Genomic DNA, 16,799 nt, shown 5'->3' on the forward strand with positions numbered 1-16,799 from the left:
TTCTCAAACTTTTATGCATTTTAATCATAAGAATTTTCACATCATCATCTTCATTATCTTCATCACAAGAAGAGTGATAAGAACTTACCTCATCTTCTCCAACGGCCATTAGTGCCATTTGGGCCAACTCTTCTTTTTCTCTTTTTGAATTGCATTCATCCCATGTAATTTTGCAATCTCCTCTTGAACATCTCTTGTTGAAGATCTTCTTGAAACTTTTGATGTGAGGAGTTATATCATTGTCCACTTCCATGATTTCATTACCCATGAAGGATGGGTTATCCCCCACTTGAGATGCTTTAAAAGCTATGCCTCTCTTATACATTCTTGCATTTTCTTCCTCTTGCACTTTGAATTTCAGCTTTAATTCATAAGAGGTTAGGGTATCCACAAGAGATTCAATGGATATAGAATTTAAATCCTTTGCCTCTTCTATAGCATTTATTTTGTTTTCCCATTCTTTTGGCAAGGCATTCAAAATCTTTCTATTTTTCTCACCCAAAGAATATTCTTTTCCAAGCAATTTAAGATCTTCAATAATGTCACAAAATCTACTACACATCTTATCAACATTTTCAAGAGGATGCATTTTGAAAAATTCATATTGAGAAACAAGCAAAGATTTCTTTTGTTCTTTAAACTCTTGGTTACCTTCATGAAATACACACAATTTATCCCAAATATCTTTAGCAGATTTACAACCTTTAATCATACTAGATTCATTTACATCTAATGCATTGTACAATATACACATGGCCTTGGCATTCAAAGAAAGATATCTCTTGTCTTTTTCATTCAATTCTTGTCTAGTCTTTAATCTACTCAAATTGGTGGTGGAGTCAACTATTCTAGCTTCATAAGGACCATCTTCTACCACATACCATAATTCAATATAAACGGATTGTAAGAAAATCATCATTCTTTGTTTCCACATGCTAAAATGAGAACCATTAAACATAGGTGGTCTATCAATAGATTGCCCTTCTAAAAAAGAAACTTTTATGGTTGCCATGATCTTTACTCTAAGCGGTTAAGCTTGATCAAAAGAGACCAAGCTCTGATACCAACTGTAAGAGCCCGGTGCAACCCAATGAGTACAAACAAATTCACAATGATGCACAAAAATATATCAAATTTAAGCACAATAAAGAAAACTTAATTAAAGAGAAAAGATAAGAAATGCAAACCAAATATCAATCCAATAGCCTCTTCAATTGATGGCGATGCAAACCAAGATGTACAAGTGAAGGTTCACTCCTTCCTCACCCCAAACACTCTTTGGTTGAGCCAAGGAGTTTTACAACAATTCTAGTTAACCCTCAACAACCTACACTTGAAAGATCACTCACCCAATTAAGAACTATTTTATACAAATGAGGCAACCTTCACCAAGGTTTTACCACTCCAAGTGATAGGTTCACCTTCACCAAGGTTTTCACTTGAGCAACCTCACAACCCAACTTTCCCAACCCCTTATACAACCAACAAAGAATCTTTCTACTCAAAAATCTCACTTGTAAGCTTGTATTTTGTGTTGGCAAAAGTCTCTAGTCTTCTTGTACTTTGGGGTTTTTATAGAAGGTGAGAAATGGCTCCAAAAGACTCTCCAACGGTCAAATATTAAATGCTGTCAAAACTAGCCGTTGGCCTGTCGGACGTCCGATAGCGTCCGACATGAGTGCCCTGTTTTTGCTTCTTCTTTTATGCCACAAGAATCTGTTCTAACAAATTACTCACATAAAAACATTAGCCCAAATCTACATTTTGGTTTGTTAATCATCAAAACCAAGGATTGATCGACCAAGGTCAACAATATCATAGTAAGTGCACCACAAAATATTACAAATATACCATTCATGTATTTCAGCACTTCTTAACACACATAATACTTCACCTCTCAATCTCACAACAAGGTTTGGATCAAGCATCTTGGTCAACCTTCCAATACAACAAGCTGCAATGCTGAAAGAATGGTAAACACTTGGTTCTACATAAACCCTACAACCTTTGTTATAGTAATGTTTCTACAATACTTCAACAACTAACAATCACTTTTTGCTCACAAGAGCTTTGCAAAACAAGTCACAAATCAATGAGCCTATCACACAAAGAGCATACCGTGATCAAGCCAAGCTGTTGTCAGAACCTATGGAAAATGAGCTCTGCACAATTGAGGACTTCCTAAAATTCCCAATGGTAAGCTTCTGCAACTTTCACACCTCTAACTCCTTAATTCACCACTTAACCCATCAAATTAACTAAATCAAAACCTCCTTTCTTGCCAAAAAAAGGTTTTCTGGATCAGAGGAACTCCACGATTCCTTGACAAAAGCCAACGACTATGGTATAATGCATGCTCAAACTATTACAAATCATTCAAAGCAAAACCATTATGGAAAATTATCTGCACCTCCTACAATAAGCATGTTAATGTTATTCCAAGGTAATCGCCATAATAACAATCTCGCACACTATTTCACCACTTGTTACTGCCCTAATTACTAATCACAATCGCAGAAGCAGATTGACCATAGAACTCACTGACTACTTTAGAATGCTGACACTCAATCTATGCAAGAATGATGCACAACAGTTAGTGCCCTTCACTCTACCACAGATCCAAGAACTTGAAGACAAGGTCAGTACACATCCACCACTAAAACTCATTAAGCTGCATTTAAACAATAACTCACATGCATTGTATGAACTAATATTAAAAGATGAACATTACAGCACCAGCTCGACTACATTGCTATTGAACAAGCTATTGAAAGCACTATCATCACCTGCTTTGTCAAAAAAATGACTGGAAATCGAGGATCTGGCGACAGAAAAATACACTGCCATAATAGTGCATAAAGCAAATGTTGCAGAAATGATACCAAACGCTTCTACAAATCCAACATCAATTCCTACTTCTTCTACTTATGCATCTTCAGCTCCAGAACCATCAAATCCAGTTGCTAGCCTAAGTGTTACAAGCTTGGACAGCAACTTGTTCACAACACTCAAGATTACAGAAAGTCCAACTAAAAGACAGCGCATTGACCCAACTGACATGGAGTATTAGCATGTAACATCTCTCCCTACACTTTTGACAAATCTTTTGAACATCTAATGATCAGCGATCCCTATCATTGTACATAACCCTAATGCTCATAAATCACTAAAGGCCTGAACCAGATCATTAGTCCATGTAGCTTTGAATCACAGCTATAATTATGCTTTTGAACATTTTCTGTACCACCGACAACTGCAGATTGTGCTTTTGTAAAGGTTCATGTTTATATCAATGAATGATAGCCTCTATTTTGTAAATTGTAACTACGAAATAAGCGCATATATATCAAGTGCATAAAAAGTATCTAGATATCAGGTACAAATATTCTTATCAGCTGAACTTCTTATTCATTTTTATTCATTTACACAATCGCAGTACCTGATACTACTTATTTACTACACAAGCATCTGCGCAATATCAAAATACCAAAACAAAATACAAAAAGCCACAATCAACACAAGAAAACCATAAAAAGAAAAAAAAAGAAAACATAAAAACATTAAACCATAGCACTTGTAATAGCTTTCTTCTGTTCTTCGACCTCAACTTCCATATGTTGAGCAATTATCTGAAGAAATAGAAATTCTCCGATATCTCCCAAAACTTCATCCAGTACAGCAACCCTACTAGATTTGCGATAAAACTTCTTAAACAAATCATATATCTCATTTCGAAGCAAAATATTGTGCGCCAAAGACCTATCGGAACCACTCAAAGTTCTATTATCCCTATCACGTCCAGCCAAACTCCCTGCAACACCAGCTAATGACAATCTATTAAACATAACTTCAACATCCAGATGCAAATCACGCAATACTCCAAAACGATTATGACTATACTCTATTTCTAAACAATAATTTTAGACCATGACAAGAAACCAGCTATACACTATACTTATAGATAATAGAGAACAACGCTATCTATATAGTACCACAACCTTCCAAAACCCGTGAGCAAAATCACATGCACATAGAATCACAAAGATTCCATAGAAAAAAATAAAACAATTCACTGCACATTCTACACACATCAACCACAAACAAACCTTATCCATATTGTGCCAAAAACTTCCAAATCCATATATGTACAGCCACTAAAATCCAACACAATAAAGAACTCAACTAAGACCAGATTATAAAATAGCTAATTATACAGAATAAAATAACTTATCCACAGCTCTTTCCACAAATTCAGCTTCTTCTATTATTCAATTCAATAATACATAAAAGCAAAGCGCTAATGCTTTATTCATTTAGATTAAAAACAGAGACACTACAACCGAAATTACATAGTACACTGCAAACAAAAACACAAAACTAACACTTAGCTCACTAAACACCTTGCTACAACCGAAATCACACAGTACAGTGCAAACAAAAACACAAAACTAACACTTAGCTCACTAGACACCTTACTACACCTTAAACAACACAGACACCACAACGCTTTCTCAATCATTATGACTACCAGAACTGTCAAAAGAAGGCGACACCGCAAGAACAACAATTCCTTAGCTACATCAAACTTGATTCTTGAAGCAATAAGTTCCAGCATCGGCAAGTTCCTCCCACCCCGTAATCCACTGTCCAACACACGTCCCGCCTCACAATCCCTATATAAAACCCTAAAAAAATCATAGATCTCATTCTTCAGCATAACATGAGTAACTTGAAACCGATTAATAGGTTCAGCAGGATGATTTCGACAAGAGTTTCTCATAGGATAAGCAGTATTACAACTAATACTCAGCCCACTCAGCTCCTCCTCCAACTCTGGACATTGATCCTGAACTATTGAAAACACTCGATCATTATATGCCATTAATTCACCTACAGATAAACCAAGACCAAATAAGACTCAGTTACCAAATAAACAAACCACCCCACTCTTATATACTACATCTCAGTTCCAAAGAACTATTAACTGTATGCATGTGAATACCAAAAAATAAATCCTGCCACCAAATAATATCTACTACTGTACACACGTGAAGCAAACAACAAATTAAAAATACAAACAAAATTCTAACAAAAAATACACAAAAAACCTTAATAAAATTTTTACAAATAAATTAAAAGATAAATTAACACTAAAAGAACCACAATAATTAAATAAATGAAATCCGCCAATATACCAATAAAAAATCATACCACCATACTTTCTCAAAAATCCCCAAAATATAATCACAAATTCAAACAATTCACCAATATTTAAACACATCGACCTGGCGCTTGTGCATTGCGCGGGAAAGCTTACCTAGTATCAAGTATAATCATCATAATTTTGCAAAGTAATTTCACTCATACAGTCATATTTTGAATCATAAATTATTAACATAAGACCTATTTATATATAAACATAACATTTTTTTTTAAAAAAAGCACGTGTCAATCATAATACCGTTCTTGTAAGCATTTAGTGAAATAGGTATTTCTAAATAAACAAAGATGATATAAACCACTTACCTTAATTTCAAACTTAATTAACTATAATTTTGCTTGATTGATCTCTAGATATTAAACCTATACACATGATGGACATGCATAAATATCCATACTTATGAAAATTTTATTAAATCCCTAAGTCCCTAATATCTTGTCCTTCTTTAAACTCAATATTTGAACTTGTAAATCATTAATTTGTGATGATAAAAGAGAACATTTTTAGATTCTATCCGAGCAATTTTGAAATCATAAAAGTTTACATTTCTTTCCTAAGTTTTATATGCCATGTTTGATGGAGTTTGTGTTTAAGAACTAAACTGAACTAATAAAAGAAAATTATTAGATTCAATCCAAGCAAGAGGCATTAATGATATTTTGATGAATTAAAATAAATTGGATGTATTTAACAGTACTAATTCCACAATTTTTTGGCAGCTAGACAAAAAGGATGGGAAAAAATATGGGTTTGTAATTAAAGGTTGCAAATGCTATTATTGAATCATGTTAAGTATCCAAATAATTTCATTCTAAAATTGACAATTTTTTTTTGCTTCTCAAACAAGTTTGAAACCATTTAAGCACTATTTCCTTTTCCAATCCATCTTTCATTTAGATACATAAATTAGGGGTGGCACAAATATTTTTACAAATCCTAGTGTTGGTTTACAAAAGAAGAGATTATAATTCATAGACTCTCTTCGTCCCATTGAAAGTGTCATACTTTTTTTTTTTTGGTTGTCCCAAAATATTTGTTATGTTTAATATTTCTAACTATTTTATTCTCTGAAATTCACTTTATGTCCTTTATTAATGATGTATAAAGACAAATGTGATAAGATTGCTTTCTACTTCTTACTTTGACCAGCATATGATTAAGGGTACAAGTGGAACAAAAGGAAATTTTTTTTTATGAAGTGTCTCGTGTATAAAAAACACATATTCCCAAACATGACTAATTATATGGGACAGAGGGAGTAATTTGTTTTGAACAAAACCAAATGTCAAAAAATTACAGAAAACCACATGTTAAGAGAAGATGGGCTAAATCCATACGCCTTTGTTCAAATTCCACAATTGGTACAATTTTTAGTGCTAACGCTACAAGTTATTAATGCTAATGGTGTAAGTTCTTAATGCATGTATTAGGGGTTTGGATTTAGATGATAAGGGTGTGTATTTAGCCTAGCTCTGGAGGAAAATACTTTGGGACAAAGAATTTATGTACACATGCAACTATAGAGTATAAACAAAATATTTGATCTTGTGCACAAAAAAAAAAAAAAAACCACATGTTTTTGCACTGGCCTTGCAAATTAATCTTGTTCGGCCTTTCACTCAGTGGGCTGTAGGACGTGGGCCGTGGGTTTAAGGAATAAAATCATCCGGACCACCAATGTATTCGAAAGAAAGAATGTGGAGAGCAAGTTCCTTTTTCTTCCCTCGCTTCTCTTCTCCTTCCTACTCTTCCAGGTACCCAAACTCACATACCAGTTACTACTATATGTAATATGTGCATGGTTTTAATGGAATTTTCAATACTTGAATGCAAATTTTAATTGGACCATTTGGGTATTGGGGTTGTTGCTCCTGCCTCAATTTTTGATGATTTTGTGAGGAATTGTTGAATAAAAAAGATGAATATGTTGATTAATTGTAGTACTATTGCAAACTCATTATTCTGAAAAACCATTGATTGTTGAATATTTCTTTTCTTGTTTAGCTTGAAAACTATAACCATCCCAAGTCTAATGCCTACCATTTTATTGAGAGAATGCCATATTAGTTTCGATAGTTTTGGTAGCCATAAGCTATAGTGCAGTGAGAATTGGAAGTTTAGACCTACTTTAGTTTGTTGATATGTGTTTTTGGTTTAAAAATTGACCTTTTTCCTGAAGATTTGATGCAATTTTAGTCAAGTTCTTGTGGATTGATAAAATCTTTTTGCAGTACAATTTGTTTGTGCAAAATGAGCTGCAAAGCAGGTCCTGTAATACCCAAATTTATTCCTGTTGAGACAAGTGAAATTACATCGATAAGTAAGCCTGACGGTAAGTTTCTGGATTTTACTTTTTCGTCCTTTGATCTTTAATTTGTTCTTGCTGGTTGATGTAATGGATTGTACTATTTACAGGCATGAGGTTCAGCCTTGTGTCATATAACGTTCTGGCTCAGGTGCGTGGATGAAGGTTATAAGTTGGTTGAATTTCTTAGTTTCTCTCAAATTAATTTTTAAGCATTTTATCTGATTTGCATTAAAATTATTTGGGAATAATAGAAACACGTGAAATATTAGCAGAATTGTGAAGGTTAAGCACAATAGATGGGATGCTGTAATTTGGGTGGTTGAACCTCATCAATATCAGGTGCCCACGTATAGGGAATCAAAGAGATGTGGAGTTTGAATGGGTGGGAAGTTTTCTTCATGGCTCAAGCTTCAATTGGATAGGGACCCACAAGTTTTTGTTTTGCCTGTGGGAATTCACATGAAAAGGAACGAGGAATTATCAATGCATGAAGTGCTTTCTGAGCCTAACATGAAAGTAGATATTTGGCATGTGTGGATTGGGGCTTGTTTTTGCTTCATGAACACTTTTGGCACGCACATAATACTGTGATTAGTACAATTTGACTCGGTAGTTTTCTATTATAGTGTTGACTTAAGCATCCCAAACAAATACAGTTCAAAGTAAACTGCTAGGCAGTTTTGCACGTTCAATTATGATTTTACTGTATTGCTGTTTATTTGAAATCAATTATTCAACTTTAAGAATCTTTTCTTTACTCATTCTTCTGCTTTAACTTGGACAGAATTTGGTTAAAAGAATGATTTCCTGGTTATCTTGTTGACTATAAAGATATTTTTTCTGCTGCTAAGTTGGTACTTTCATTTGTGTTTGCTCTTCTTACAAAAAGAACATATTGGGTAATAGAAGAAAGCTATAAGAAATTTGGTTAGGAATATCTCAGATAATGTTTAAGGGTTTTACAATTGGTTTAAATTGTTGAATTATCTTCTGAAAGTTGGAACTGATCTTATTCTAGTCCCTAAGCATTTAGTGAATTGACTTGGTCCTAATTCCTTCAAATTTATGCCATATTTTTTCCAAAGGTTTATTCGACTATTTTTCTACAGATAAAACAGTTCGAATGGTGTGGGTGCTTAAGTGGCAATGAGGTTTGCCAAGTACTAGTAGTACTAGTGTTAAAAAGATACAAAGGCAACTTGGAGGATGAATAATTGGTTAAGAGATTTTACAAATCTATCGTTTTTAGTTCTGAATTAAATCATTTACAACAACAAAAAAAGATTTGTTTGAAATAACAAAGAAAATAAAAAGTTTAGTTATCCTTATGAAATCTGAAAATAAACCAAAGATTTCAAAAGAAAGGTTTTACTACCCAAGAAATCAATTTGTGGTTTTTTGGGAACTGCAGTTCCAGGTGCTGTTTGGCTTTGTAAAATGTATTTTGGTCTTGTGTCTTTGAAGGCTATATCTGAATGATTTTTGCATGAAGTTGATTTTGTCCACTCATCCTATTACCGGTAATGAACCATCTGAAACAACTATGATATCCTCCGTTCTCATTCTATTTCACGAGCTGAATGCTTAGTTAACATGGTTGTCAATTAATGGAATTTGGACAGTTTCATCTTTTTGTAATTTTTCTAGTTTGTATAATCATTTTTAATTGCAGGCATACGTGAAGAGTGCTTTGTTTCCACACTCTCCCTCATCTTGCCTCAAGTAAATATATCGTCCACATTTGCTGTTTTATGTGATCTTTAAGTCCTCTCATTCCACAATTGTTTGTGAGTGGTATTTTCCCAAAAATTGGATTGATTATGCGTTGTTCCTCTTGCTTACCAGAATCCTCTGAACCTTTTCACTTTGCATTGAAGTTAAGTTTTTTTCAGAATTTCTGCATGCCTTAAACATCACTAACATTTGAGCTCTATCTCATTTATAATGTTTGTTGATTATGTCAAGTGACATGGAATTTGGGCCCTACATTAAAGCTAAAGGAGAAACATCATAGATCCTATCATAATTAATGAACAGAAAAAATTTCTTTGCTGCTGCGCTGCTTGCTTTTGTGTTGAAATTCTTGAGCATTCAGTTCCAGATAAGATGTATTGACCTCTTAAGTTAATTTTCTCGGTACTTTATTCTGTTCAGTTTGCTTGGTTTTCTTTTGCAACCATCAAACTAACAGCCTTTGCTGGAAGAACTCTTGTATGATTTTTCTTATTGTTTAGGATAATAAAGTGTTCAATCTTTAGGTTCGTTTCATTTAACTTCATCCTTAATTATGTCAGAAATAAAATTATGTAATCTGTTTCGACAACCTTGGTTTAAGTAGTCTGTTAATCTAGTGCATGCTTATCTGGATCTTTTATTTTCAATCATGTGCTTGTAACTTTTACACTGGTACTTAAAGAGCATGTGTTTTTCAACAGATGGAAAGCTCGATCTCAAGCAACATTGACAGTTCTCAAGAATCTTGGAGCAGATTTTCTTTGCTTACAGGTTTCCGGATAGTATTTCTCAACTCTTAGGACAGCATTTTTCTTCTACACTCTTGATCTTCATAGCTTCTCAGTGTTCTTTGTTTTCCATGACTTAGGCATTCTTCGTTGAGTAATATCTTGGTTCATGTATACCAGGAAGTAGATGAGTATGATAGCTTCTACATGATGAATATGGAGAATCTTGGCTACTCAAGTATCTATGTTCAAAGAAGTGGACAAAAGCGTGATGGATGTGCTATCTTCTATAAGCGTACCAGGTATATCCTGCAATGGTGATGCCTGATATCAATGGGTTTGACAGTGCTACTTTCATTTTTTCTTTAACCGGAAGATTGATTTCTTAGTTCTTCAAATGTAAAAATGTACTTAAACTGACTTTTCTGGAAGTGGATATCTTGAATCCTCTAGTATGCATTTCTGAAAATTTATTTAATTTGCTGCATAAAAAGGATTTCTCATTATTAGACTTTTTTCTTAGCTCATTTAACATTGCAAAAATGTTTTCTGATTTTGTATGTGATTGGTTTAAGTCAAACTTTGCATTAAACCAGAAATTGAAAATGTATAAACTGTTTGTCTTATAAAGAGTCTTTCTCTGGAGCCAACTTGCCTGGATGCCCTGGATAATTAGACATTAAGATCATGCAAACATGTCATCCTGATTTTTTTTTTCAAAGGCTTCTTGCATGCATTCATGTCACCAAATTTTACATATTTTCATGCAAATAAAAGTGAAATTATTTATAGTCTTGCCGTAATGTTGGTTTCAGTTTATCTCATTTATATTTAATAAAAGTAGGATTTAGTTGGTTATGTTCCTAATCAGGATCATATTTTCGTAGGGTTGTTTCCTGGCCTTTTTGTCTAGTATTAAAGTTGTATATGTACCATGTTACCATTTAAAACACACATTGTCAGTCTCAATCACAAGAGGTAGCTGATGCAGAAATAGATGTTCTTGAATATTCATTTTGCGGATGTAGGGTAGACAAAATCACAAACTTGTTACAAAACACAGTTCTTTAAAAGTTCTTCTCTGACCTTCAGTTTCGGTATTTTATTAGTGCAGAGCTGGTCTTAGAGCAAGCAATAGATTACAATGATCTCATAAACTCTATTGAAGATACAGCAGCTTCATCTGGTGATAAAGATGGTGTTTCAATACCAAGTGGAAACGCTGATAATGAATTAAAAGATGGTAAACGTGCACTATTGATCCTTCCCTTTCCATTTATACCATTATTAAGCCTTTTGATAACTCTACTACGTTTCCTTCTTAAATTAGTTACATTTCTTTTGGATAAAATGGAAACTAGATGTACTAAATAAGAATGTTCATATGTTACAAGACTCTTAGGCGTTGTTTGGATTGCATTTTTCTGGATTTTTTTGTAGAAAAATTACTGTAGCGATTTGATATATGTGAGGTAAAAAGGTGATTGGGAAATGTGTTCACAGAAAACGTAGCAATTTTTTTTTGGAAAATTGCTGTCCAAACAAGGCCTTAATCTGGAAGTGTGACAGTATGTCATAATTCTATATCTATGGGACATAGAATTATCAACATCCTTGCATAGAAGTTCATGCTTGCAAATTTCAGAAATTTCTAGACAATATTGTGTTGTAGAAAGTTAGTTGTTGCGCCCTGTTTCAGTGATTGGTTTCTTCCTTTATTTTTTGATTACTTGGATGTGTACTCCCAGCAAAGTGTTTATGGTTAATACATATAATGCTTCTTCATTGATTCTATTAGAATATGAAGTTAAAGGAGTAACTGTTTCTTATCCACAGTTAGGAAAAGAAGCAAATTTTGATGTGTGTTGTAATTAAGTTTCAGGGAGGAGATTATTTTGGAGCTTTGTTAGGTGCTTTGTATGTTGAAATGGGATTTGTCCATGCTAAGTAGTTTGTAGATTATCGATTCCTTTCATTAGATGTTTGTTAATACTTGAAAGATTCACTCAGCATGTTGCATCGACATGCTAGTTTCTCATATTTCCTTCTCTTAGTACCAGTTGCATATGGAAGCTCTTTAAATAGTTGTACATTGATGATATTGAGGAAAGATATGTTCCAAGTCTCGTTTGATATTGGAAGAAGTTTACTTACTGATTGAAAAGCAGGGATATGATAAATAAATTTGTTTTAATTTTTGCTTACTGTAAGAAGGCTAATGCATGGCCCTCTAGACAGGAGTTTAAGTTTGCAGAACTGGTATAAGTTCAGAGTGTTTCATGGTCCTGGGTTCATCTATTGTAGCTGGTCAAATGTATGCCTTTTCTGTCTCTGGTATTTCTCTCCCTGAATGTTTCTCAATCTCTCTGCATTGTCTTTTGACAAATAATTTACAACCTAGTTATTTTTCATACTGGTCTCATTACATGTCACTTCTCTTCTCTGTCATAAGAAACAAATATAGCATTTTGGGGCTTCCAAAGCGTCAAGATAACATGTATATACTGGCTTGTTATTTATTAAATATTTTGAAGTCTTCAACATCATAAATTCTCGAACAGAAAAAAGTTGTTAGCTATAACAATTATGACTGTTAGTACTGTCCCCTTCCTGACACACTACAAGGAGTTGTGCATATAGTTGCTATGATACTTTCATACACATCTTCCAGCTGAAGCCTGTCTAACTGAACTTATTTGACATATGGTGTTCCTATGCTACAACTTGAGATTCTTTTTGAGATGCAGATTTGTGTAAAGCTCCAGGAGATCATGGTGATCTTAATGATCCTCGTGTTAGACTGAAACGTGATTGTGTTGGTGTCATGGCAGTCTTTAAACTCAAAGTTCCTTCCTGTGACCCTATTATCATTGCCAATACCCACCTTTACTGGTAATCCATGCAAATTACTATTGTCCATTTTGTTTGGTGGTTTCTGTGGCATTTGTCTTGTCCATCCTGAGATCAATGATGGGCATCTTAACTTTGTTGCTTCAGGGATCCAGAATTGGCTGATGTCAAGCTTGCACAAGCTAAATATCTACTTTCCTGCTTAGCTCAATTTAAGCAGCTAGTTTCTAGCCAATTGGATTGCACACCTTCCATAATCGTGGCTGGTGACTTCAATTCAGTCCCTGGAGATCAGGTTTTCTTTCAACTTGTGTGTTTTTCGTTTGGATTTTCTGTTGTTTGCTGTGCTGTTTGTGTGGATGGTATTTGATTCCTATATATCCCATATGGTATGTTCAGCATTTTATTGTTACTCAAAGAATTCATTGATAATGGTACTTGACTCAAAGAATCACCCAGCTTGTGTCCAATTACGCTTTTATGGGGGCCTTTTCTGTATTTGGCCCACCTTTGTCCTTGGTTGGGTGTGGTTTATACATGTGCTGGACTGAGTTTGGGGTGACTACTGAGCTTTTATCCTAATCATGTCATGCACATGCTCTTTCCATAAGGATGGGGACACTAATAGAAAGTATGCATTTTGAAGTTTGTGGACATGCAATCTTGAGCCCTTACTACTATGAATTTGATGCTTGGACGCTAAGGCCTTAGTATAATGTTGTGGGCATGCATCTATGCCACTAGGATGTGTCTCACAATTTACATGTCTGGTCAGTAATAATATGTGTGTTAATAACTGCAAACAGATATATGGCCTTTTGTATTGTCTTTCATCATATGTCAAACAATTGTGTGTTTGAGCAAGGTTTACTAAGGCTTTAGGGCTTCAGATACTGCAAAATAATATGCTGCAGCACCAAGCTGCTGAGATGTTGATGGACTTATTGGATAGCTTATCAAGGTTCATGGTAAATAGTTCATGCCAATACTAGGTTAAATCTGCAGTAGTGGAAGAATGATGAAGAAAAGATTAAGGAACTTGAGAGATGACTCCTGGAAACTTCCATGCATCAAAAATGCCATAATATAACCTGAAGAAGGAGGCTAGAGTTTGCAGGAACTTTTATTGACTGAATTCTGTCTCTGTTGGAAGAGAAGTACATTATCTAAGACTCCAAAATCTTTTTCTACCTTGACCAGGATTTACTTTTTTACAAACACAAAGTAAGATTCTTTTACTAAACCAATTGAGGCCTTAAAATGGTTCTCAACTTTGATTCTAGGACAAAGACACAGCAGGAAGCATTTATATGTATGTGTGTATGTACGAATATCAAAATTGCATAATTTCCTGCAAAACAGAAAATTTTTCATTAGCCTTTGTAATAGAAAAACCAAAATAGACACTACACAATTATGCAACTAAGTGCCCATGTCTTGCTAAAGTAAACTTCACCTTTTCCATTTTCCAATGAATCCATTCAGTGCTTGGGCAAAATTTTGGAGAGCTTGTATATTCACACACTATCTGTTGGCTGCATGAGTATGTCTCCTCATTTGTTTTCTCTGGTTAATTTTTTTTTTGTCATTAGGTAGTATTCAAGTTAAAGTCCTTTAAGCTAAAAATTCCAGATAAAGGTGCACTTGCTGATAGGTGTTGTGAACTATTTTTCTTTCAGAACTTGTGTTAAACATTAAACTACTAGGATAGAATTATTTCTTAGAATCATATTATCCATGTGATTGTTCATCTGTTTTCTTTCCTGGCCAAATCAAGGATTTGGGGCTTCTTGCAATGCTACTTAAATATATGAGTCCATTTTAAAATAAAACTAGTTAAACATTTTCCCACGAAATACTCTACTAAAAGCAAATATCACTTTTTTTTTTTTTGGATCTTCAATGATTAAATATGCTCTTCTCTGTGTGTATCTTTAGGCAATCAATCATTATACTATCAATTTGTACTGGTATACAGTTTGCTTTGAATATTTTCTTCTGAGATTCAAGTTTAGTGCCGTAATTTTTATAAGATCTTAAAATGAGCTTTAATAGGATGCTGTTGCTGATTGTTTTTAGCTGGTAATTATGATTTTTAAGTGAGACTTCTGTTATTTCAGGTGTATCAGTACCTTGTTTCTGGCTCGTCTTTGCCTGAGCACCTGCCAGAAAGTCGGGATGATCAACCCCTTCCTCTATCTAGTGTTTATGCCTACACAAGAGGGGAACCACACTTTACAAACTGCACTCCTGGGTTCACAGGAACTCTCGATTATATCTTATTTTCTCCTACTGGAGATGTAAAGCCAGTCAGTTTCCTTGAACTTCCAGAATCAGAGTCCCCTGATGTGATAGGTGGATTACCAAATCATTATCACCCAAGTGATCATCTCCCAATTGGTGCTGAATTTGAAGTTCTCCAGTAGTTGACGTCTGAGTTTTAGTCTACAAGCACATAAAAAATGCTTCGGGTGATCCCTCGATTTACTAATTTTTCCGGTTTCGAAGTTTTTTAGCAGGTCCTTCATTCTCATATATTTGGTAGAACTGTAGCAGTTCCAGTCCCCAAGTTTTTCGTTGGTCCTTTTTTTTCATGTAGTCATTCATTGGTCCTATTTTATTGATTCTGTGAAAATTTTGGAGAAATGTCACAAGTGTAACTTCATTGATCCACTTAGTGGAAGTAGCGTTAGGAGTTCTTTCCAGGAGTAGGTTATTTCTTTTGGAGTGCGTGTGCGCTAATGAAGACATCTCTTTTGCTGCTTCGATTTTTGTTTAATAGGCAGTCTCCCTGCCTTGAGCTGTATGTAATTTTCACCTTCTTGATTGAAAAGCATTGCTTTTCCCTCATCAAACTTGAGTTTTTTTTTTTTTAATATTAGAGTAGCTTCACTTTTGATATGTTCAAAGAGTACACATCAATTTGATTAACAAGAAGTACGGTATCTGTTTGTCTTCAATTTGCTAGCCAACAAGCCCAAAATTTTAAGGATTAACTTTTTATGTGCTGATAGTGTAGTAATTTTTTCACACTAGTAGCTATAGAAGTATATTACATGCGTATGATTTGAATTTCAAGTTTAAATTCATGTCATATGGCGTAATCAAAACCTGTTAGTATAAAGAATTTTTTACATTAACAGTGTATAAAAAATATGCTCAAATTTTAATGGTTTGTTAATTGTTAGGCACTCATTTGGAGGCTAGAACATGGTAAACTCCAAGAGTTAAGGTTGCTACTTCTTGGGGAAGCAGATGGTTGATGTTTTACGACCAGAAGCAGCAGCAAGTATTTTAATGATTTTATTGAGGTCCAGGGTTCTTAGGCAAAGATACATCCATCGCCTTGAGTCTTAAATCTATTGATTTGTAATCATAAATTTGAAGCCCTCTTTTTTAACTTAATATTATTTTTCTAAACACTAACAATTTGAGAACCTTCTGATATTTGCTATAGAATTTAAGTTTCTTCCTAGAAATTATTTAAGTACAAGAACATGTAGTAATAACTATTACTAAGAGATGTGGTGAATCCTTTTCTCCAGAAGTTTAGACTAGCAAAAGTTTGTTTACAAACCGTGAAATTCCTCGTTTAAGAGGATTTTTGTTTCTAGGTGTTGCAAATACAAAAAGTAGAAAAACTTCACTAATCACTAAAACTAATGGTGTGGCAGTTACCTCATTGGTTCCAGACATGACATTGTTTCAGCTCATCAGGAGCTACTAAACCCAAAAATCACTTACCCCTCTTCCCATATTTTGACTTTTGATGTAAATAAAACCAAGCCATGATGCTAAAGTAATGTCTAGTTGAGGGTTAAATAGTAATTTTAGACCAACAGGAGAGGTAAGTTTAATATTAGGAAAGTGAAAGTAGCTTTGTAAACCCAAAAACCGCTTACCCCTATTTCCCATATTTTGACTTTTGATGTAAATAAAAACAAGCCATGATGCAAAA

The 16,799-nt window shown here is 34.2% G+C and overlaps 1 protein-coding gene across 1 annotated transcript; it reads left to right on the forward strand.

Moving 5' to 3' along the window:
* Positions 1-6,904: 6,904 nt before the first annotated feature.
* Positions 6,905-15,647, forward strand: LOC113779107 (carbon catabolite repressor protein 4 homolog 4). The gene is made up of 10 exons (XM_027324555.1): positions 6,905-6,975; positions 7,453-7,553; positions 7,637-7,677; positions 9,202-9,251; positions 9,965-10,034; positions 10,172-10,293; positions 11,101-11,234; positions 12,739-12,883; positions 12,989-13,136; positions 14,962-15,647. Exons 1-10 carry the CDS (start codon positions 6,917-6,919, stop codon positions 15,265-15,267), a joined length of 1,176 nt encoding a protein of 391 aa, XP_027180356.1. The 5' UTR covers positions 6,905-6,916; the 3' UTR covers positions 15,268-15,647.
* The last annotated feature ends 1,152 nt before the right edge of the window (positions 15,648-16,799 follow it).

The sequence above is a fragment of the Coffea eugenioides genome, chromosome 8 (genome assembly GCF_003713205.1).
Source record: "Coffea eugenioides isolate CCC68of chromosome 8, Ceug_1.0, whole genome shotgun sequence".
Classification (NCBI taxonomy): domain Eukaryota; kingdom Viridiplantae; phylum Streptophyta; class Magnoliopsida; order Gentianales; family Rubiaceae; genus Coffea; species Coffea eugenioides.